The 24,912-nt window shown below is 30.5% G+C and overlaps 1 protein-coding gene across 1 annotated transcript in view; it reads left to right on the top strand.

The window, feature by feature from the left end:
- Positions 1 to 24,912, top strand: part of LOC118186784 (uncharacterized) — a 43,120-nt gene that overhangs the window by 857 nt on the left and 17,351 nt on the right. The window contains exon 2 of the mRNA XM_035356928.2: positions 12,068 to 12,776. Coding sequence (XP_035212819.1) covers positions 12,068 to 12,776 — 709 coding nt within the window. The remainder of the gene's footprint in view (positions 1 to 12,067; positions 12,777 to 24,912) is intronic.

Genomic DNA, 24,912 nt, shown 5'->3' with positions numbered 1-24,912 from the left:
AGGTAAAAACAATAATATTTTAACAAAAAAATTAACTAAATATTTAATGGGTTTTAGGAAATAAATCCAATTATAATTGCTTTAACTAAAAACAGGTTTTTTGAAATTTATATTTTTTAGTAATGCAAATTGATGATATTTGCAAAGATCTTTTAGGAATTTAATACATTATTACATTATTTTATTGTAATCGTAATTACGACATAAAATATCTTTAGAACATTTCTAATTTTAAGCATTTCATATTTAATATAGACCTGATTTCAAATTCTTACATTAATTATTCTGTAAATTCTTTGTACATTAAACTAAAACTGCGTTTTAAGCTAAAGTAAACGATCTTTAGCGACTTGATGACTGATTATGATAGGTAAAAAATTTGATGTAGACTGATTTTGCAAAATACATATTTCTAAACATAAAAAGTATAAATATGAAAGGAATCCCCAGCAATGACAGCTATTTAGAAGATTATGCATTCGTTCCATTTAGTAATTCGTGATTATCTTATGTAGGAATTTACATTACGTATAATCACTTAAAAATTGAAACAGTGCATTTTAAGGACATAACAAGAGTAAAAATGTAACTATTTATCACATTTGGATAAAGAGTAAAATAAAGGTAAAAATGTGTGCAAAATTTGAGTTCGGTAGCTTATCAAGGTATAGTTCAAAAATCGATGGCAAACTTTTGCCCATAGTGATAATGACCAATGAAAGCAACAGATTATGCAATACCTACAGAGACACTAAAAGCTCTCTTCGAACAAGGTTTGAAATTTCTACTATTTTATGCAGTAAAAGTGATGAATTTATATTGCAGTTCATATTTGACTTTTGCTTTGTGTTCCAAAATATCACTGTTCCTATTCAGAAGAAACTATGAGACTTTTCTTTGGTCTTAATTTTTCTAATATTTACCAATATGAAGGCAAAATTTTAAATTTCAATTTTGGGTCACTAAGCTGCTGACAGGCGCGCTATTTCAAGAGAAATTATTTAAAACATACATTATCAATCATGTAAGCCAGCGTTTCTCAAATTGCGGTCAATGGACCACAAAGAGTCCTCGAAACCTGCCTTCCTAGATTTGCAAAAATTTCTTGTTATTTTTTAACGAAATTCCAAGATTTTACATAATTTCATGCTTGCTACATGTGCAAGTATGAAATTGTGAAGTATATCATGGCATATCTTTCAGATGTATTCTCAAAGATAAATGAACTAAATCTCTGTCTACAAGGTAATTCTTTGACTGTTTTCAGTGCCCATGAGAAATTAAAGAGGTTTGAGAGAATTTATGGGTTAGTTTCGGAAAAGAGAAATTTTTCACCATTTAAAACCTTAAAGTATTTTGTCGAAAATTGTATTGTTATTGGAAAATTATTATCTAATAAAGTATGTTCACTTCTCGAAATTCTGAGGTAACAGTTTGAAATTTATTTTTCAAGTGGTAAATGAAACGAATTTTTATGCATTCTTGTTCTTTTCCATTGCGAATTAAAAGGAACTGTTATTGATTGAAGCAGAGCAGTTAATTGAAAGCGGAAGATATGGTTAATTACTGGACCTTATTACCAGGAAAAAGGAAATACAGTGAGTAGTACAATGCTGCTTTAGAAGACATATTCAGTTTCTCCTATTTATCTGCGCAAGAAGAAGTTTTCTTCACAAGTATCGACTTACCCATGAGACGATTTCACGCGCCTACCATGGTCATAACGCCTGACGGAGAATCGGGATTCAGTTTTGGAGAGGGAGCATAAGAATCAGCTGGAACATCCAAGAAAGGTAGCAGGTGAGCAAATTACCCACTCTCAAAACGGAGAGGTAGTGACGAAAAACAACAAGAGGAGACTTTTCTGAGACCCCGTAAGTTGGAAGAGTATCGCTTTAAATCCTTCAACGAGGATCAATTAGTGGGCAGGTGTGGTCCCAACGGTTGCGGTAATTCCAGTTCCAACAGCGTATATTAAAAGTTGTTGCGGTTAAAAAACTCGTTATTAGATCTCAGTTCCAAAAGGATGGTCCGTCTACCGGTGGTTATTGCCTGTTCTGAACAGCCAGCTGGTTTCCTTTGATGATCTTCATCGCTGCCTGAATAATGGTGCATGGTATAATGAAATGGGACCACGGTTCTGTTTTGTTAGTTTTTGGAATACATTCGGTTATGATTAAGAGGGACAGATGGAGGGATTCGTATTTCCTTTTTTTCCTTAAACCAGGGGTTAAATATGAGAAATATTTTCGGGTCGTATATTTTTAGTTTTCTTTGTTTTTTTAGATTAAAAATTTTAGATACTCGGGTCACATGGCTTGGTTTTTAGGAGTTTATGTTAATGAATTAAGTTGTAATTTTATAGTTGTGTTTAGTTAGGGACATAGCTGGCCCGATGGTTGCCTTTTTTGTTCTTTGGAACTGATGAAGCCCATTTCATAGAGCAGCCATTCTGTTAGGTGAAGGGGCTGTGTCTGTCCTTAGTGCAGCACCCTAGTTCTAACCATAAATGATACCAAGACAGCTTGTCCCCAGAACTTGTGATATAACGTTTTACTTTTTGCAGGTTAATTTAAAATCAATGGTTATGCGAACCAACACGAACATTAGAGGCCTTATGAACAATCATCGAATGCTGAATGCGAAACATTCAGCTCGAGTTATTTTATACAGCCATAGCAATTCGCTCGTGTGCATTAAGTTCGAGGAGGACATTTAAGTGATGTTTTATTCAAAATATAATGTCATAAATTTTTTTTTTAAATTATTAAAATGTATAAAGATTGTTTGTATCTAAAATAACTTTTATTTTATTTCATTTTGTAATATATCATTCTTATGGAAGACTCTTAATAAACCCAACGGTGAACTGAAGGGCTAACGCTGTAGAAAACTATTATAGTTGTTCCTGAATTAAAAAATAGTTGGTCCTGAATTTCTGGTGGCTAAACAAGCATATCGGTTCACTTTTCCAAATTTTCTTAGTTTTCTGAGTAAATAAGATCAATCAGTTTTTTAATAAGAATTGGCTCCTCGAACAACCCATTCGACTTTTAAAATGAGATAGTGGTTACTATTAATGTTCTGTGTCAATAAATAATCAATGCAGAGCTCGAAGAAAGTGAAGACTGGACATGGAAGAGATGCTGAGAAATGGGAGTCAGTTTTGTTCACAAGTGCAGAATAATCCCTGATTTAGAGAGGAACTATGACTGCCTAAATGGGCTCTATTGCATAGACAGTTTATATCAGGTTATTTGAATATGGCAAAGCCACGTGCGTTATGTACCTTAGAAGAGGGATGTCTTTGTACTGGATTTTCTAAGAAGAAATAGCCCGTATTCACTTTACACACGAGCAAACCCACGAAAACGTACATTGCAGATAACCCGTTTGCCTGGGATTGGACATAAAGGCAGGTGGAACTACCAGTAATCATCGGTCTTATTGCAGGAATTTGAGCTAGATGAGACTGATTGTTGGAGGTGGTATTGATTCCTACATATACAAAAAATGATTCACTAAGAACGAAAACTGTATTCTTGTAGTTGAAAAAATTTTTGCAGTTATTCAGCGTTTCGTAAATTGTGGGTCGTTATTCTAGCAGGTGTCATGAAAATTTAATTTAGACATATGAATTTAAAGAAACTACGTCAACGAAAATTTTAAAATTAATTTATATTAATGAGATAACGCATGTCTGCGATGTTATATGATAATTTTTAGGTGTTTTATTTTTAACGTGATATTTTTATAGCGATATTTTAAAACTGCGAAGTTTTTATTATCTGCAACAAAGTTTTATACCACGATGTTTTAAACCCGCGATGTTCCTCTCTCCCCCTAGTTTTCTTTTCTCTCACGATGCTTCGTATTAAGATATTTTCTCATTGCATTGTTCTTTTCAACGCTTTCATTCAAGATGTTTTCGCCAGTAACTTGGAATTGCATATATATTTCGGAATTGAAAATTCCTTTTTTTTTATATTCTAGTCAAGCGTGAAACTGAATACATAATAATAATAAAAATTACTTGCTTATCGAAATATGTATTTGCTACGGCAACCCCTTTCCTTGCAACTTGTTTAATATCACAGCCAGTTTTTATTGGTGATGGGAGTGAAAGTAATTATTATGTTATCTGCATTGTTGAATAGAATCGAAATAACGGTAGAATTTTTCCCCTGCTTTGAAAATTATTCCCATTAAAATTCCTACCCTGATTTCAAAGCAAGACAGAGGAAATCACTCAAAACTGCAGTCTCGAATAAGAATATCACATCATTCTTCTTTATTTTACTTGAGAATCAGACCGTGGTTCGTTAAATTTTGCAATATCTCAGACAATAATCACCAGTCTGTTTCATTTCATACAACATCCAGTGTTACCTCAATTCACTGAAAATCAGATTTCATTTTTTTTTTTTTCAAATAAAAATATTTCTCCCACTTAGAAATTATGAAAAGCACATCTTATTTTATACGCAGTGTAATATTAAAAAAATATCTTTTAAACCACATTAAGTATTGATAGTCTCTTTAACAATATGTTAAACTTTTATTTTACAATTTAAGCTTGATTTTTTCCAATATATACAAGTTAATAGAAAGCGACTTTCGAAGGTTTTATTCCTTTAAATCAGGGGTTCCCAATGGGGTCGATATTGACTCCTGGGCATCAATGAAATATTAGGAATGCTCAATGATGGCCAAGGTGTCGAATGGAGCTGGGTAGCCGAATATGCACAGGCACATAATGAATTACATTGATTACAAAATTGCATTGATTACCTATTGGTTACAAAAAAGGTATTAATGTAACTGATTATTAATTGCTTATTGATGGAAGGCTGTATTATACAGCAAGAAAGAAATCACATAAAATAAATATAAGGAAATACTAGCTCTGAAACTATTTAAAACATCATTTCATCTCGCTCATTATAAATCATAATATAGCACACTATTATTTAAAAAAATTCTGAAAGGTTTCAGATTTAAAATTATGTCCAAAGGGTATTTTTTTAAACATTTTGTATGTTATCTTATTTATTAAATATCATGTTCTTCGCACTTAAACCATAAAATTCAGTTCAAGAGCAATATCGCAAAATAATTTTAAAATGAGCATATCTTTAGAATTTCCGATACACAGTCTCGCGTGCTGGAGATAAAAATGTTTTTTCTGAACAACGTTGCCATTACTCGCATTGAAATCTTTGAGTTTGTTAATCAAAAATTCGTTGAAGTTTCACAAAATATGAAATCGATAATGAAACAAATTCCAAATTTCAAATTTGGGATTCCAGATGCCCATATTTGCAGGAGGATTACCTTATTCAAAATTGGATAGCTCTAGGTACCGTTGTTTTATCACAATGCGATAAATATACATACGTTTATGCAAATTCTTCATTATTTAATTTCTTTAAATATAATACAGGCGATAATATTTGGTGGCAACAATTTGAAAAGTGAAACAACGCTTGTAGTGAATCGACGCAAAATACCAAAACGAAATTAATAATCCTTCTGGGCAAATTGCCGCTTTGGACTAAAAATATACTAAAACTATTTAATATTTTTATACGCTATTTTCTCCCTTCTTCCAGCATGCCTTCGTGGTGTAACGGTAGCACACTCGGGGCGTATTCGAGTGTCTAGGCTCGGGTGCGGGCGATGGCATTGCTCCTTTTTCATGTACTCCTGTTTAAAAAATACCTAATGTCTCTACATATTTTAAAAGCCAATAATATTTTTAAATACAATTTTTTATAAAATAATCGTAATATTAAAAAGTAAAACGCAGAAACACAACAAAATGTAATAATAATGGTAATAAAATACGCTCAACGCAAGCCAAAGAATGAAAAACAAGAAACAGGTTGAATATTTTTGAACGAGATGATTTAAAAATTAAATTAGGTAGTTTTATGCCATATATATATATATATACATATATAATCACAAAACCTTCTTTTGTTTAAAAAAAAACATAAACATGCCTCATATTTTTGCACATTAAGCTGCTGAAAATTTATCATTAAAGACATAAAGTAAGAAATTAAAAACTTATTTTTCACAAAGGCCAAAAATTGAAATTCATAATAAATAAATTTCAAATAATCCTATAAATGCAGCAAAGAATTGAAAAAATGTTAAAAACCTAATTTTTTCAAACAAGCAAGACCCCATTTAAAAAAATTAATCAAATTGGAAGAAAAATGAACATAACAGAAGAGGAATTCAATCAACTTCAATGCCATTTCTTCGGGGGGGGGGAAGAAATACTGAAATCAATTGAAATCTCTTTTCCACAAAAATCCTTGTTTTTCTGTATCCAAAATTAGCCGAAGAACCATTTCAATGCATTTTAATTATAATAGTTCTTCCGAAAATTCTGACCCTTCCCCAATTCAAGGAAAAAACAAAGTTAATTCTAATCAGAAAAAAATAACTTTAATTAAAGAGATTTCTATTTCATGCAAAGAATTAAAAACCTAAGTAAATAATAAAATACTTCAGTGAAAAATTGAAATCAAAATTTTTCCTTTCAACATATAGCATATAATCCAAAGAACTTAAATTAAAAAATATGCTTTAAAAGACCTAATTAAAACTTACAAGAAGTAATTAAATATATATATCACTACATCAAAAGCAGCGACCGCGTTTATTAACATCGAATATTTGTGAAATTGGAAACTATTAAAATGTGCAATTAGAAACTATTATTATGTTTCTGAAACTTGTTTATATTTGTAAAATTAAAAATGATAATAACAAAAAAAAAAATAATTAAACATAAATGGAATAAACTATTTTTCGAAACTTTTGTTTTTATTCTTGATCTAATTGTTATCATGAAGTTATTTATGTGCAATTATTTGTAATATAATTATATCGTGTACTGTATATAACAGAGAAAAATGTAGGGGGGTCGATGAACAAGACCATTCTTTAAAAAGGATCAATGTAAGAAAAGGGTTTGGAATCTCTGCTCTTAATATTAATCCGGAGCATATATACCGAACTGCAACTATCCATACTAATAGTCATCATAGTCAGCCGTAATGTGTTGTCTTTTACCTGTAGGCTAAATACGTGCTTTCTGTAATCCAAGTAAATGAATTTTCTTTTGCTATTTTTTTCAAACAAAGTTTATAGAAGCTTTCCTACCTACAGATATGACAGATTTTATAAAATGCTGCACATTATTTTAAGAAACATTGTAGTTGAAAAGTATATTTCTAGTCTCAGCGTTTAAGGAAGCTGCAACTACCTTTTTCTAATTCACTGTGTACCCATAGAAGGCCTTCTTTATATTCGGAACCGCAGGTCGCAGACATATAAATCTATTTAAAAATATTCAATTTTATGAATAGATTTATATGTCTGCCATTGTTTTAAATGATACGAAGATTCATGTTTGGATATTTTTAAATTTAAAGACATCAATTCTGTAAATATTAGGAAACGCAACGTTTTATACGTTCCTCAGGTCCCTATATTTATGTTAAGAAAATTTTGTACACATTATAAAAATACAACACTAAAGATTTGACTTAAGTATCACAAAAATTGACTGATATATTTAATTTTAAAATCTGCCATCAAATTAGATTCAATTTGCATTGAGGTGTGGGCTAGTAAATAAATTAAATTAAATCGAAATTGATCCCCTAAATGCCATTCAGTGTACTGTTTTGTGATTTACTAGTGGCTCTACTTTATAATTTTATAACATTTGGCATGCCGAAAGCATTTTACGCAAATAATTTATAAGTTCTCAAAGTCTAAAAAAAGTGCGTAATTTAAATTCTCTTCAAATTTTATTACTTTGGAATTACAATTTGATAATATAAAAAAATTAATGTCCAAATATTTTTCATTTTTAATATATGCAAATAATATTACTATTTGTCTACGTGCCAATACTGAAGCCTGTCAGTTTTTTCTAGAACACGATTTCTGTAAAATTCTGTGAATAGGATCTCCATTTAAAAAAAAATTATAATGGTTAATATTTTTCATAATAATATGCACTGAAATGCTCGTCACGTAATTTTTTAATATCAGAACTATTTTCTAAACGTATTTTATTTTCAGTTACGTACAAATGCAAACATATCGCTTTTCAACTTGTGCACACCCCCTGAATATAATCTAGGATTTTAATATCGAATATCTCGGTTCATTTTGCCTTACGCGAATCAAATTCAACGTGTTCTATTTTTTATACCGAGTACCGAGTTTCCTAAACATAAGTGCAGGAGCCGAAATATAGCGTAAAAAGTTAAATGTAATATTTCATACAAAATTTGCTTTCTTTTATTATTTAAAAAATACCAAAACATGAGTCTTCGTGTCACTTAAAAGTTTTTGTAATTGGAGGTATCTGTCTACGACCAATGTTTGTGAAAATAAAAGCCGAGTTTGTGGGGACGATGTGTGTTATTAAAGTAGATCACTTTTAATTAGTATGCACCACCAGAGGATGAGCGGTAAAGTCGCTTAACACTGGTAGTTCGCTCTGGGCTCGATTCTCGGCAAAAGGACTGGCTGCATGGATATTTTCGAGGTTTTCTCCATGTGTAAAGTGTATACGAGCCAGTTTTCCTTAGAAGGTATTCCATAGCGACATCCTTCCCCTTAGGCAGATGGTTCTCGAGTGCTCAATCGAATAAACCAACCAACTTCCTAAATAGTCGGTTATCTTTGTTAAATTACACTGATGTTTAATTCTCTATGACCTGAAATCAAAATTTTATTCAACTACGTTGAGTTATTTTGCTGTATTCCTATTTTATGGTACAAACCTTTCTATCATGCTGAATATCTTCCAGCATTTTACTTCGTTTTAAACCATCAAATTTCTAGGGCTAGAATCATGATCACCAAACTTATGACATAAAAGTTATTTTGACATTAAAGTTATTTCTCGAGCCGCTTCTTCCCTAAATGAACCACTTAAACTTTTCTAAGCTTTTAAGAACGCAAATTAGCATTTTCCACGGCTCGTACCTCTTTTGATGTTAACGAAAATGAAGCATATCTGAGGTCGTCGGTGTGGGTGCACTCAAGTGTAGGGATTAAAACTTTAGACAAAGATCTCTTTATAAGTATTTCTGTCTCAGAATATAAAAGGTCAAAGCCTCGGAAACTGCTGTCTTTAGTTACATGTGTTTCCCTTCACTGACAGTCGGTTTTCATAAGATGCAGTTCTTTACATCAGAATTAAGAAGTGAATTTATTAACTAGTAAAAACATCAATTAGAAAAGAAAAAATTCTGAAAGTTTTCAGATGTTAACAGGTTCTCAAAAGGGTTTGTTAATGCTTTTTACGTTCTTGCTGAGCTCGCAGTCTACCGGCCTACTGTTACATTCACATCTACTAATCCATTTTTTAAAAATCTTTTTAGCTTTTATGAAGCACCATTGTCTTTGGACTTTCGCCATATATAATATAACAGCAAAATTACAAATATTTTAAAATCAGCATAGTAATATACGTTTAAAATTTTCAGATGCACGTAAAGTGTTGACATACCTTTTTCTGTTTTTTTTTTTTTTTTTTTTTTTTTGAGTCTTTTTCTCGGTTTATCATATCAATATTCTGTTTTCTTATTAAAGAGGGCTTTACAAAACTGCTTTTTGTCTTTCATTATTAACGTTTTATGTGTTTGCTTTATTACCTTGTATTAAATGAATTAAATTTCATTGCTGTTTTGAAGAATTTGTTACTTTATTTTCTTTTGTTTATTTCTTTTTTTTTCCTTTTATTTATTTCCTGATGTTATCATTCGATTAATGTTATAAAAAGAGTCATGGACAAACGTGATCACATAAAAGGGGCGCCTCCTATACGATGAAGAAATGCTAGTTAATGGTTTCAGAATGCTAGTTAATGGTTTCAACAAGACCTGGTGCTAATTCCCATTAAACTCGAGCTTTAAATCTCTTAGCCAGTCAAAGCAGATTTTTGAAAAATAGGATTAGCCCCTTCACATGCATTCTGAATCGTCGTGCAGAAAACTAAAAAGGGTTCCTTGTAAGAGCAATTTAAAGGATAAATAGAAATTAAGATAATATTACAGATAATACGAGAATATTGGTTATTTTTCTATGACAAATTAAATGTGTGTTTATGGTCGGCGCTAGGCATTTTGCCGCCCAGTCCAACCTCTGCAGCTTTTAAATTCTGCCGCCAGAGCTTTAAATGTTAAACATTCACCTGCTCCCCCCCCCCTCTGTTCCTTGCCTCACACTGCTTGGTACTCACCAAAAAATCTCTAATTTTTCAGAAAAAAGCCTATCGTATTCACCTGCATGCTGCATGTTTCCTTAGTATTTGTATTAATTTTATATAGAACTACCACGATTTTAAAATATATTTGGGTGAAGTAACATTAGCTTTAAGCATACAAATTCTATCCCAGCAATATTTTCCATTTAGAAATTTTTTTCATTTAAGATGTCATTACTGAGTAAAAAAAAAAACTGTCATAATGCACATTCATAACAAAACTTAGACGTTTCTTACCTGCACTCCAGGCACCTCCTTCTGTACTTCCTTTTTCTTGGATTTTTAATCTCTTACGGAAACGGCAGATATGCACTATAACCTATAATTCTTAAGAAAGAGTAAAAAAGTATTGACTAATTTGAGTAAGAGTAACGATATGAGATATCTGCTGTTCACCAAGGTTCCGCAAACGTAATCGCCATACTTCTCGTATAAGAACCTGAAGGATTCGATTCCTGACAAACTTTAACATCACAAATGAATTTCATGAGCCTCAGATTTATAACTTAGAAATTTATTTTATATACCAATTTTATTTACTGTAGGTGTACAGAACTTTCCACGTTACAAAGATAGTTAAATTAATAATACAATTCCTAGTCTTCAAAGCAGAGAATTCATTTTAGTAGCCATTTTCAGAACTGATTTCTACGTTAAGGCACAGGAATGGAAAAAAAAAGAAGTAATTGTGGTGTAGATTAATAAAGATGGATTTTTAAAGAGACGATTTTTTGCTCTTCCGATTTGTGATGTAAACAGGGAGTTGCGATAGACTGCGAATGTGTCAAGCGTCAAAATTGTTGGAGCAATACCTGATCTTAAGTCTGTTTCCTTTCATAAATTTTGCAGTCTTTCACTGAAAATAGAGCTTGATTTGCATTAATTTATTTTATGACATTTTAAATACAGTTATTTTCACGAAAGATTGTGTTAGCTAATTATTCTACAACAGAAATGACAAGTAAATTTATGGTACTGCTCGAACCATGCCCAAGAAAGATATCGCTAAAATCGCTTGCGTAAAGGATAGCTGCTTTTGATTCGATCGGTTTGACCATCAGCCACGGCACCGAGGTTCACAATTCTTTCCTAAGACACTAACTTTAGCAAAAAAAAAAAAAAAAAAAAAAAAAAAAAAAAAAAAAAAAAAAAAAAAAAAAAACAAGCACCTTTATAGGTGGTCTTCTGTTGGCCAGTTGGCCTTCCATTGATTCTATTCGGTTTGGGATGCTCATATCGCCTCAATTTGCCATCCATGGGGTTTGCTCTAGACAAAGGTGGACGTGAACGTGGTACAGTTTGCTCTAGATAAAGGTGGACGTGGACGTGGTGCAGTTTGCTCTAGATAAAGGTGGACATTATAGTTTCGATTATCTATAATGGTAAAGAGATGGCGCCACGGCCTCCATCATTCACTCTATTGGCTAAACATTGCCATAAATATATCTAGCTGAGCAGGCCAAGGACCTTTCATAGCACCATTGACAGATGGCGCCACGAGTTCGACAAGGTCTTTAAACAACTCGAGACGACAATTCCAAGCAACTCAGCTACATATTAAACACTATCTATTTGCTACAGTTTACGGCATATTCCATTTAACTTCAGATTGTCCACTAGCAGCATAATCATTTATGTATTAGTGATCCTTTTCTGAAACAATAAGACTCTTTATTTTGTATGTTTACTCATTATTTGTGAAAGTATAAGATTAAATTCTGAACATAAAATTAAATTTTAATCTTACGATTTCTTTTACAGCGTTTTGTCATATTGGCATGGACAGCAGTCCCATCCTCCAAGGGTAGTGTATCGTCATCACTATGCACCTTATCCTCCAAACCCGCAACCTGCTCCGTTTATTGGTCCAGTGCCAGCTCGACCACCAGGACCAATTCAATATGGACCCCCTCTTCCACCTTTACACGGAGGAGCCGCAGCACCTGTTCCATTCTTTGCACGACCTCCTCCTCCTCCACCACATCCAATGTATAATCATGTTCCCTACGCACCTGCTGCTAGTCACCATCATAGTCTGCTCAAAGGTCCTCACATCATGCCTCCACCTTCCAGCCCAAGATATCCCTTTAAGAATGTTTTCGGTAGCCCTTACCATGGAGCCTATAGTCAACAGGTACCCAGGCCATCCATTTTTGCAAAAATAAAACCATTCCTTTTCGGAGGCACGGGACCTAGATCTTTACCGCACCATCCATATTATCCTAATCATTATTATCCTCATCATTTTACGCCAAACAGACCTTTACAAAACAGGCCTGTTGCCCATCATGGTTTGCCAGTTCATCATCCATCTACACACATGCACCATCCGGCAACATATATGAAACCAGAAAAATCTTGCTCCTGCTCGCTTCATGTAGGGCAATTGACTGTCTACAAACACACAGATATGAGATCCTCTTATTCATGCACTGATCTCAAAGATTGCAACTCTTTCTGCACAAACCTGGTAAGTGGATTTTTATTTAAAATTACTAACCTTTCTTGAATTTAGTACCAAAGACATGAGTCAAATTCTAGTAATATAAATAATGCTAGGACCTTTAAAGTATTAAGATAAAATGCAAAACATACCCCAGTGCAATGTAAAACATAATATTATGTCATTCTCTTTAGATCAAGGATCTCAAACAGATGGGAATTCCCTCCGTTGGGGAATTTCATAGTTTCAACAAGTAGAGATGTTCAAAATCACTTTTTTATGAGGTCGATCAGAACGGTTCGTTCACTAAAATGAATAAGATAGTGAATATAAAAATAAAATGCTGTTCCTAGTTTTAAGATAAGTTTATGATTGACTGATAAATTCATAAATATGGAAAAACTACTTTTATTCAGATTTTGGTATTTTTCTACATTTTCCACCCTTTTTCTTGTTTAATTTATAAATTACATTAAAAAATAGTCTAAATTTAAATAAATATACGTATATTTTTTTAGTTTGGGAAACGAGAAGAGGGGATGATAATCTAGCAATGGTGAAAGGAGTTACATGGTACCAAAAAACGGTGAAAACCATTGGTCTAGATCTATATTGACTTCCTGTAATGCATTTAGGAAGATTCAAACTTGAGACACGATCTAAAAGTTTTGGCTAATTATTTTGAACAATTTCACTTTTAAGTCTGAATTAAATCATTTTATAAAGTCATCATTTTAAATATTAAATCATTTAATTATTAATAATTAAATCATTTAATTTTCATTAGCTCACCAGCGGCCGAGCGGTAAAGACGCTGAACACTGGTAGTTCGGTGCGGGGTTCAACTTCCGGCGAACGGGCTGGCTGCATGAGCGTTTTCGTGGTTTTCCCTATGTGTAACGTGTATGGGAGTCAGTTTCCCTTAGAAAGTCCTCCACGAAGGTTATCTCTTCCCTTAGGCAGATAGCTCATGACAGATCTGCCATAATCAAATAAACAAAGCCAATCGAATTTTCTTCATAAGTCATTAACGCAAAAGGCTGCTTTTTTGGGTCTCTAATAATTTTACTTAATGCAAAAAATTAAAATTACCTTTACCTATACGCAATTTGAATTACTTTATGAATTATGATCATTAGTTTCACAACTCATTACTTTATTCTGAACCGATACCACTCTGCTATTTAACACTAAATGAGGTAAAATTTAACTTTTCTCTTTTGGCTTTCTTTCAGTTTTATAATTTTTATTCATCTTACTCATTTTGCAACTTGATTAACGAGTTTCTTTCTTTCCTTTTCCCTTCTCCGCCAGTTAACTGATCCGAATTTGTCTTTCTCCCTTTTATGTTTCTTAATTTTCTTTTTCATCAAAGCGTAATTCATGCCAATAGCCTTCAGTTTTTTGACCCAACTTCAAATGTGCACGTGTTCTTCTTGGCTGTTTTGACCAATACTCAAATTATTCGCGTTAATTTTTTCTGATACAATTGTAAACTCATTTCCGTTGGGTTTTTTATGCGTATTTTATTAAGTTTTACCAGTTGATCAAGTAAGGGATAATAAATGAGAAATATTATAACCCACATACAACAGTGTATTTTGACATAACATATTGTAAATATATTGCCATTTTAAAGATGCATTTTAAACACTTACTGATAGTGAACATTATATAACGCTTTGAAATGTTCTTTAGATGAAAATACCGTAAGAAAATCTGTGAAGGCTGTCCGATTATTCTTTTATCCGCGAAACGGGTATAAGCTTTGAAAACCATTTTTACATGTATATGTATATTATAAATTTAGGATACATAGGAGAGAGGACACCAATTACTTGTTGGTCATAGATGAGATGGTTACAGATGTGGCTGGCATACAGATGGATACGGAGTAGAAGAAACAGATAGATAGCAGGCAGATAGATGGCGTAGATAACAAGACACATAATTTTATTTCCCACGTAATTCTTGTGGTCCACATTATTTTTGGGTGCGTGATGCACTCCATAATTTTGTATATCTTACATCTTTTAAACAATTGGCGAAGCGGAGTGGCAACGATGCGTGGCTAGCACTAGGCAAGGCAAGGGAGGGAAAAAAGCACTGTGCATTCGTAGCAGTGATATTTATAGACTTGATTTCTTTGTCTAAATTTTGGGTGTGCAATTGGATACGATCTGTCGCAATGCAGGAAGATTACATAAGCGAGCAGGAAAAGGAAAGACGCAGTCTAGAAAATTACTATGCAAATTTAGAGCAGAAAGATATCTAATATGCACTTTGAATTTACATTAGAAAATTACTATGCAAATTTAGAGCAGAAAGATATCTAATATGCACTTTGAATTTACATTAGAAAATTACTATGCAAATTTAGAGCAGAAAGATATCTAATATGCACTTTGAATTTACATTAGAAAATTACTATGCAAATTTAGAGCAGAAAGATATCTAATATGCACTTTGAATTTACATTAGAAAATTACTATGCAAATTTAGAGCAGAAAGATATCTAATATGCACTTTGAATTTACATTAGAAAATTACTATGCAAATTTAGAGCAGAAAGATATCTAATATGCACTTTGAATTTACATTAGAAAATTACTATGCAAATTTAGAGCAGAAAGATATCTAATATGCACTTTGAATTTACATTAGAAAATTACTATGCAAATTTAGAGCAGAAAGATATCTAATATGCACTTTGAATTTACATTAGAAAATTACTATGCAAATTTAGAGCAGAAAGATATCTAATATGCACTTTGAATTTACATTAGAAAATTACTATGCAAATTTAGAGCAGAAAGATATCTAATATGCACTTTGAATTTACATTAGAAAATTACTATGCAAATTTAGAGCAGAAAGATATCTAATATGCACTTTGAATTTACATTAGAAAATTACTATGCAAATTTAGAGCAGAAAGATATCTAATATGCACTTTGAATTTACATTAGAAAATTACTATGCAAATTTAGAGCAGAAAGATATCTAATATGCACTTTGAATTTACATTAGAAAATTACTATGCAAATTTAGAGCAGAAAGATATCTAATATGCACTTTGAATTTACATTAGAAAATTACTATGCAAATTTAGAGCAGAAAGATATCTAATATGCACTTTGAATTTACATTAGAAAATTACTATGCAAATTTAGAGCAGAAAGATATCTAATATGCACTTTGAATTTACATTAGAAAATTACTATGCAAATTTAGAGCAGAAAGATATCTAATATGCACTTTGAATTTACATTAGAAAATTACTATGCAAATTTAGAGCAGAAAGATATCTAATATGCACTTTGAATTTACATTAGAAAATTACTATGCAAATTTAGAGCAGAAAGATATCTAATATGCACTTTGAATTTACATTAGAAAATTACTATGCAAATTTAGAGCAGAAAGATATCTAATATGCACTTTGAATTTACATTAGAAAATTACTATGCAAATTTAGAGCAGAAAGATATCTAATATGCACTTTGAATTTACATTAGAAAATTACTATGCAAATTTAGAGCAGAAAGATATCTAATATGCACTTTGAATTTACATTAGAAAATTACTATGCAAATTTAGAGCAGAAAGATATCTAATATGCACTTTGAATTTACATTAGAAAATTACTATGCAAATTTAGAGCAGAAAGATATCTAATATGCACTTTGAATTTACATTAGAAAATTACTATGCAAATTTAGAGCAGAAAGATATCTAATATGCACTTTGAATTTACATTAGAAAATTACTATGCAAATTTAGAGCAGAAAGATATCTAATATGCACTTTGAATTTACATTAGAAAATTACTATGCAAATTTAGAGCAGAAAGATATCTAATATGCACTTTGAATTTACATTAGAAAATTACTATGCAAATTTAGAGCAGAAAGATATCTAATATGCACTTTGAATTTACATTAGAAAATTACTATGCAAATTTAGAGCAGAAAGATATCTAATATGCACTTTGAATTTACATTAGAAAATTACTATGCAAATTTAGAGCAGAAAGATATCTAATATGCACTTTGAATTTACATTAGAAAATTACTATGCAAATTTAGAGCAGAAAGATATCTAATATGCACTTTGAATTTACATTAGAAAATTACTATGCAAATTTAGAGCAGAAAGATATCTAATATGCACTTTGAATTTACATTAGAAAATTACTATGCAAATTTAGAGCAGAAAGATATCTAATATGCACTTTGAATTTACATTAGAAAATTACTATGCAAATTTAGAGCAGAAAGATATCTAATATGCACTTTGAATTTACATTAGAAAATTACTATGCAAATTTAGAGCAGAAAGATATCTAATATGCACTTTGAATTTACATTAGAAAATTACTATGCAAATTTAGAGCAGAAAGATATCTAATATGCACTTTGAATTTACATTAGAAAATTACTATGCAAATTTAGAGCAGAAAGATATCTAATATGCACTTTGAATTTACATTAGAAAATTACTATGCAAATTTAGAGCAGAAAGATATCTAATATGCACTTTGAATTTACATTAGAAAATTACTATGCAAATTTAGAGCAGAAAGATATCTAATATGCACTTTGAATTTACATTAGAAAATTACTATGCAAATTTAGAGCAGAAAGATATCTAATATGCACTTTGAATTTACATTAGAAAATTACTATGCAAATTTAGAGCAGAAAGATATCTAATATGCACTTTGAATTTACATTAGAAAATTACTATGCAAATTTAGAGCAGAAAGATATCTAATATGCACTTTGAATTTACATTAGAAAATTACTATGCAAATTTAGAGCAGAAAGATATCTAATATGCACTTTGAATTTACATTAGAAAATTACTATGCAAATTTAGAGCAGAAAGATATCTAATATGCACTTTGAATTTACATTAGAAAATTACTATGCAAATTTAGAGCAGAAAGATATCTAATATGCACTTTGAATTTACATTAGAAAATTACTATGCAAATTTAGAGCAGAAAGATATCTAATATGCACTTTGAATTTACATTAGAAAATTACTATGCAAATTTAGAGCAGAAAGATATCTAATATGCACTTTGAATTTACATTAGAAAATTACTATGCAAATTTAGAGCAGAAAGATATCTAATATGCACTTTGAATTTACATTAGAAAATTACTATGCAAATTTAGAGCAGAAAGATATCTAATATGCACTTTGAATTTACATTAGAAAATTACTATGCAAATTTAGAGCAGAAAGATATCTAATATGCACTTTGAATTTACATTAGAAAATTACTATGCAAATTTAGAGCAGAAAGATATCTAATATGCACTTTGAATTTACATTAGAAAATTACTATGCAAATTTAGAGCAGAAAGATATCTAATATGCACTTTGAATTTACATTAGAAAATTACTATGCAAATTTAGAGCAGAAAGATATCTAATATGCACTTTGAATTTACATTAGAAAATTACTATGCAAATTTAGAGCAGAAAGATATCTAATATGCACTTTGAATTTACATTAGAAAATTACTATGCAAATTTAGAGCAGAAAGATATCTAATATGCACTTTGAATTTACATTAGAAAATTACTATGCAAATTTAGAGCAGAAAGATATCTAATATGCACTTTGAATTTACATTAGAAAATTACTATGCAAATTTAGAGCAGAAAGATATCTAATATGCACTTTGAATTTACATTAGAAAATTACTATGCAAATTTAGAGCAGAAAGATATCTAATATGCACTTTGAATTTACATTAGAAAATTACTATGCAAATTTAGAGCAGAAAGATATCTAATATGCACTTTGAATTTACATTAGAAAATTACTATGCAAATTTAGAGCAGAAAGATATCTAATATGCACTTTGAATTTACATTAGAAAATTACTATGCAAATTTAGAGCAGAAAGATATCTAATATGCACTTTGAATTTACATTAGAAAATTACTATGCAAATTTAGAGCAGAAAGATATCTAATATGCACTTTGAATTTACATTAGAAAATTACTATGCAAATTTAGAGCAGAAAGATATCTAATATGCACTTTGAATTTACATTAGAAAATTACTATGCAAATTTAGAGCAGAAAGATATCTAATATGCACTTTGAATTTACATTAGAAAATTACTATGCAAATTTAGAGCAGAAAGATATCTAATATGCACTTTGAATTTACATTAGAAAATTACTATGCAAATTTAGAGCAGAAAGATATCTAATATGCACTTTGAATTTACATTAGAAAATTACTATGCAAATTTAGAGCAGAAAGATATCTAATATGCACTTTGAATTTACATTAGAAAATTACTATGCAAATTTAGAGCAGAAAGATATCTAATATGCACTTTGAATTTACATTAGAAAATTACTATGCAAATTTAGAGCAGAAAGATATCTAATATGCACTTTGAATTTACATTAGAAAATTACTATGCAAATTTAGAGCAGAAAGATATCTAATATGCACTTTGAATTTACATTAGAAAATTACTATGCAAATTTAGAGCAGAAAGATATCTAATATGCACTTTGAATTTACATTAGAAAATTACTATGCAAATTTAGAGCAGAAAGATATCTAATATGCACTTTGAATTTACATTAGAAAATTACTATGCAAATTTAGAGCAGAAAGATATCTAATATGCACTTTGAATTTACATTAGAAAATTACTATGCAAATTTAGAGCAGAAAGATATCTAATATGCACTTTGAATTTACATTAGAAAATTACTATGCAAATTTAGAGCAGAAAGATATCTAATATGCACTTTGAATTTACATTAGAAAATTACTATGCAAATTTAGAGCAGAAAGATATCTAATATGCACTTTGAATTTACATTAGAAAATTACTATGCAAATTTAGAGCAGAAAGATATCTAATATGCACTTTGAATTTACATTAGAAAATTACTATGCAAATTTAGAGCAGAAAGATATCTAATATGCACTTTGAATTTACATTAGAAAATTACTATGCAAATTTAGAGCAGAAAGATATCTAATATGCACTTTGAATTTACATTAGAAAATTACTATGCAAATTTAGAGCAGAAAGATATCTAATATGCACTTTGAATTTACATTAGAAAATTACTATGCAAATTTAGAGCAGAAAGATATCTAATATGCACTTTGAATTTACATTAGAAAATTACTATGCAAATTTAGAGCAGAAAGATATCTAATATGCACTTTGAATTTACATTAGAAAATTACTATGCAAATTTAGAGCAGAAAGATATCTAATATGCACTTTGAATTTACATTAGAAAATTACTATGCAAATTTAGAGCAGAAAGATATCTAATATGCACTTTGAATTTACATTAGAAAATTACTATGCAAATTTAGAGCAGAAAGATATCTAATATGCACTTTGAATTTACATTAGAAAATTACTATGCAAATTTAGAGCAGAAAGATATCTAATATGCACTTTGAATTTACATTAGAAAATTACTATGCAAATTTAGAGCAGAAAGATATCTAATATGCACTTTGAATTTACATTAGAAAATTACTATGCAAATTTAGAGCAGAAAGATATCTAATATGCACTTTGAATTTACATTAGAAAATTACTATGCAAATTTAGAGCAGAAAGATATCTAATATGCACTTTGAATTTACATTAGAAAATTACTATGCAAATTTAGAGCAGAAAGATATCTAATATGCACTTTGAATTTACATTAGAAAATTACTATGCAAATTTAGAGCAGAAAGATATCTAATATGCACTTTGAATTTACATTAGAAAATTACTATGCAAATTTAGAGCAGAAAGATATCTAATATGCACTTTGAATTTACATTAGAAAATTACTATGCAAATTTAGAGCAGAAAGATATCTAATATGCACTTTGAATTTACATTAGAAAATTACTATGCAAATTTAGAGCAGAAAGATATCTAATATGCACTTTGAATTTACATTAGAAAATTACTATGCAAATTTAGAGCAGAAAGATATCTAATATGCACTTTGAATTTACATTAGAAAATTACTATGCAAATTTAGAGCAGAAAGATATCTAATATGCACTTTGAATTTACATTAGAAAATTACTATGCAAATTTAGAGCAGAAAGATATCTAATATGCACTTTGAATTTACATTAGAAAATTACTATGCAAATTTAGAGCAGAAAGATATCTAATATGCACTTTGAATTTACATTAGAAAATTACTATGCAAATTTAGAGCAGAAAGATATCTAATATGCACTTTGAATTTACATTAGAAAATTACTATGCAAATTTAGAGCAGAAAGATATCTAATATGCACTTTGAATTTTTTTCCCGTCTCTTACACAGCAGTTTTTATGATTTTCCTCGGATTACATAGGTTTTTACTTTGTACCTTTCAAAGACGTTCCTCAGTTTTTGTTATGCTTTAAGTTTATTGCACATTCAATCCAACAGCCATAGTGCAGGACAGGAATAAAAAAATTGTTTTGAATTTTTAGCCTTATATTAGGTTTCTTTACGCATATATATATATATATGTTCCGATTTTTTACTTCACTTTGAACATATATATATATATATATATATCTGTGTGTAATGTAATCTAATTCCTAGAACAAGGTTAGTAAGACCCTAAGCTGAAACTTTTACGAGATAACTCTCAGAATGAGATATGCGTATGAACAACACAAATAAAATTATGACAATTTACTTCAAAATAATGATTTGCTTTTGAAATAATTAGCTGATTACATTAACTAAAAGCACACATTTTAATTTTCGGGGGAGGGCAGTAAGAAAGGATACACAGATATTCTTCATATAACACGGTAGATATGTTCCAAGAAAATAGCGTGCTATACGAGACTAAACACCAATACAGAATAGAGGGATGTATGCCGAAAAAGTTTAAAAACAAAATATTTTTTTAACGATTCTCACTGTGATCTCTATAAATTTAGGCTTTTTGTAACGTGATATGCTTTTTTTTGTTTTAACCTACAATCAAAATTTGTATTTTTATCACCAAAGAAATAAAGTTTCCATTAAAAATGTTTTTACTTTCATATATTATCTGGGAATGAAATATAATTTCGCAATAATTACTTCTAAAAATGGCAAAAGAGATTAGTAATACAGACTCAAAAATAACTTTTTTAGAAGTTTATACAATCTATCAACCGAATACTTAAAGCACAAAATGACGGGCACGACTAAATTTCAAAACAATTTCGATGTACAAGACTGCGAGCAATCTCGAAATTTATTTAATTTCATATGTATAAATAAATAGATTATTATTGTTATTACACACGATAGTATAGTACACAACTTAATTTTGTAAATGTTTAGAATTAAATTTGTGTTATCTAAATATGCACATACAAAAAGCGTTAGAAGAGGTATATGCATACTCATTAACGTGCTAGACTGAAACTGTGTTGTTCTGCTATACTAGAGTTTCTTCAATTTTCTTATCGTTTAAGAGAGAAACCATGTTATAAGAATATTAGGCTTATTTATATATTATAAGAATATTAGGCTTATTATTAAATAAGTAATACATTTTAAAATTCATGTTGCCCGAAATAATGATTTACAATATCTGACAATATTTCATAAACATAATTTTCAGTTTGCTGTTTACAAAATATTCAAGAGATTTGTATTCTCTTCTCTCTGAGAGCGGGAGGGCACTAATTTTCAGTACATTAACATTATGATAATATGATAATACCGTTGACAAAATATGTCCAGCCCCATCTGATACTTCTCGATACACAGATTCAACATTTAATCGTCTAAAAGCATGAAACTCTAATCTGGGCTGTGAGAAAGTAATTCATGCAATTTGGTTTTGACATGCATCCGAAAGACGAATAACTGATCCATGCATTGCAGACGAATAAAGCGCAAAATAAAATGACAAAAAGAGCTTATAGAGTGTGAAAAGAAACAATAAAATCTCTCAAAGGAATGAGAATCAGAAAAGAAAAGAAACTTCCAACATAGCCATTTGTCTAAACATAAAAAAGAATATAAATTAGTTCATCATCTCGAAGGAAAAAGTAACGTATAAAAAAGTTTAAAAAGGAAGGCCTTGTTTTAGATACCGCCGTGATCTTCGTAAGTAACATAGTTTCTTTATTTTTTATTATCTTCGTCGTATTCAGTGCTTTTAATCGCAATGCAGAACGAACTTTTGAAAATCAGTTTCAGATTTTGTTTTATTCTTTTCCAGATACTATAATCCACAATATCAAACTATATTTTTATTCGATAAGTTTGCTTAAAATGTGCCAATACTTTTTAAAAATATGTTAGTTACTTGTATAAATAATTATTATTCGAATGCTGAATTTTGTAATTTTGTAATCTTCAGTGTTTGAGACACATATATTTATAGTATTAAATGTTCCAGAGAAGTAATTTTTCGAAGAATTCTAATTGGCGTATAAAGCAAGAGAAGCACCGATAAGAATTCGGGAATAGAAATCTGTATTGACAAAAATGGCGAAATTTAGAAAATTATTTTTGTTTTTCAAGACGGCTTAAGGTAAAAAAAATACTTACCTAATTTTTATCTCAAGATGAATTAATTACGTTTATCTCGAGATAAAAAAAATAAAGATTGGTCTCAAGTGGTCAAAATCATAAACTATTACATAAAAATCTGTAATAAAAATTGTTCGTTTTAATTTCAGTTTAGATTCATACTCGAGTAGAATGTAATAAAAATTATTTAAACCGAACACAGTACTTGACTAGTGCCGGAGCTATATATTTTGTGGCCCGGTACAATCTCTGTAAGTCCTAAATTCTGTTGCCGGGTGGCTCCGTAAATTCTTAGTTATGCTTATTCTTCGTTTGTAGTACCTTACTTATGCTGCCAGAGCCTCTCTTAAATTTCAAAAATTTTGCCATCCCTGAATTTTGTTACTCGATGCTTCTCTAAATTCTAACAAAAAATTTCTCTTTTAAATTCGGCAGCACTGGTTGCCCTTGCTCTGGCGCCGAGTCTAGTTTTGACACATAGCATTCCTAGAACATCATTCCCATCGTCAATCCATTCAAAGGACTTTCTTATAAATAGACATTAAGTGCCCCCATTCCTCAATGATATAATCAAACTTCCGTTTTCTAACCGGGTCTACTTGAAGACAGTGCCTCATCATAAAGGTATCGATATATTTATGTAAGCTGTAAGCTGGTCAAAGTTCGAAAAGCCAAAAATTTCATAACATGCTGATTCACGCATGAAGGTGCCTACAATCTTATAAAGACCAGTTTTTAACTTGTAAAATTCAGCCTCAGTAGACGTTAGACCATGATTATTATTTAGGGTTTTACTTGTAGTTATAGGGCTCTAAGCACATTAGTATTAATTATAAAAAAGAAAAGCGTATATACACCGTCATATAGACGAATGGAAGCATCGTATAGGCGAGGATGTTCAAGTAAGATGATAAAGAGTCATTGAAGTTGTAGACGTGAGATAGAAATGGTCCTTGAAAAAAAGTAAAAGTTCCCCCCCCCCAATGACGGGATCTAGACTTTTATAGTCGTTGGCCACTACTAAGTCCAGAAACGGTGATGGCTTTATTATGGAGGAATCTAATAGGTGCCCCAGCGTTGCCGCCTATGAAGGGAAGGACAAACTACAGCCGGAATTTGAACTTGGACCCTTAGGTTTAGCAGTCAGAGTCACTAACTAACCACTTTCTCGTCTGGCATAAAAAAAGTACCAAAAATAGTACACACACAAAAAAAAAGTTCTTGTGGTGCTGTGAAAATGTTGTAAGACTGTAAGATACTGCAGTGGCAATGATATAATAGGAAATGCACAATGCCAAAAAAAGAGTATATTGATTAAATGAATTAACTATAAACAATATATATAATATAATCAGAGAAATAGCCAGTGGATACTAGTGTGTCCCGGGACGCTTATGAGGATCTTCCAAAGTGGGATGACAGTTACCAAGCACAGTAATATATGTGCATATTCATAGTTTTGAACTTGTGACAGGCATTATGTGCAGTGCTGAGAATGTCGATTTAAGTGTAGTGCTGAAAATTCTTGAGGATGTTAAATTTTGAGTTCTTTATGTACTACGTAACGTTTATACTACTACGTAACGTACTCGTAACTACATAATA

Source organism: Stegodyphus dumicola, chromosome 12 (assembly GCF_044657685.1).
Source record: "Stegodyphus dumicola isolate Sdum_Otavi_A_Nest chromosome 12, ASM4465768v1".
Lineage (NCBI taxonomy): Eukaryota > Metazoa > Arthropoda > Arachnida > Araneae > Eresidae > Stegodyphus > Stegodyphus dumicola.
Note: the sequence above shows the minus strand (reverse complement) of the source record. Positions and strands in the feature narration are given on the sequence as shown.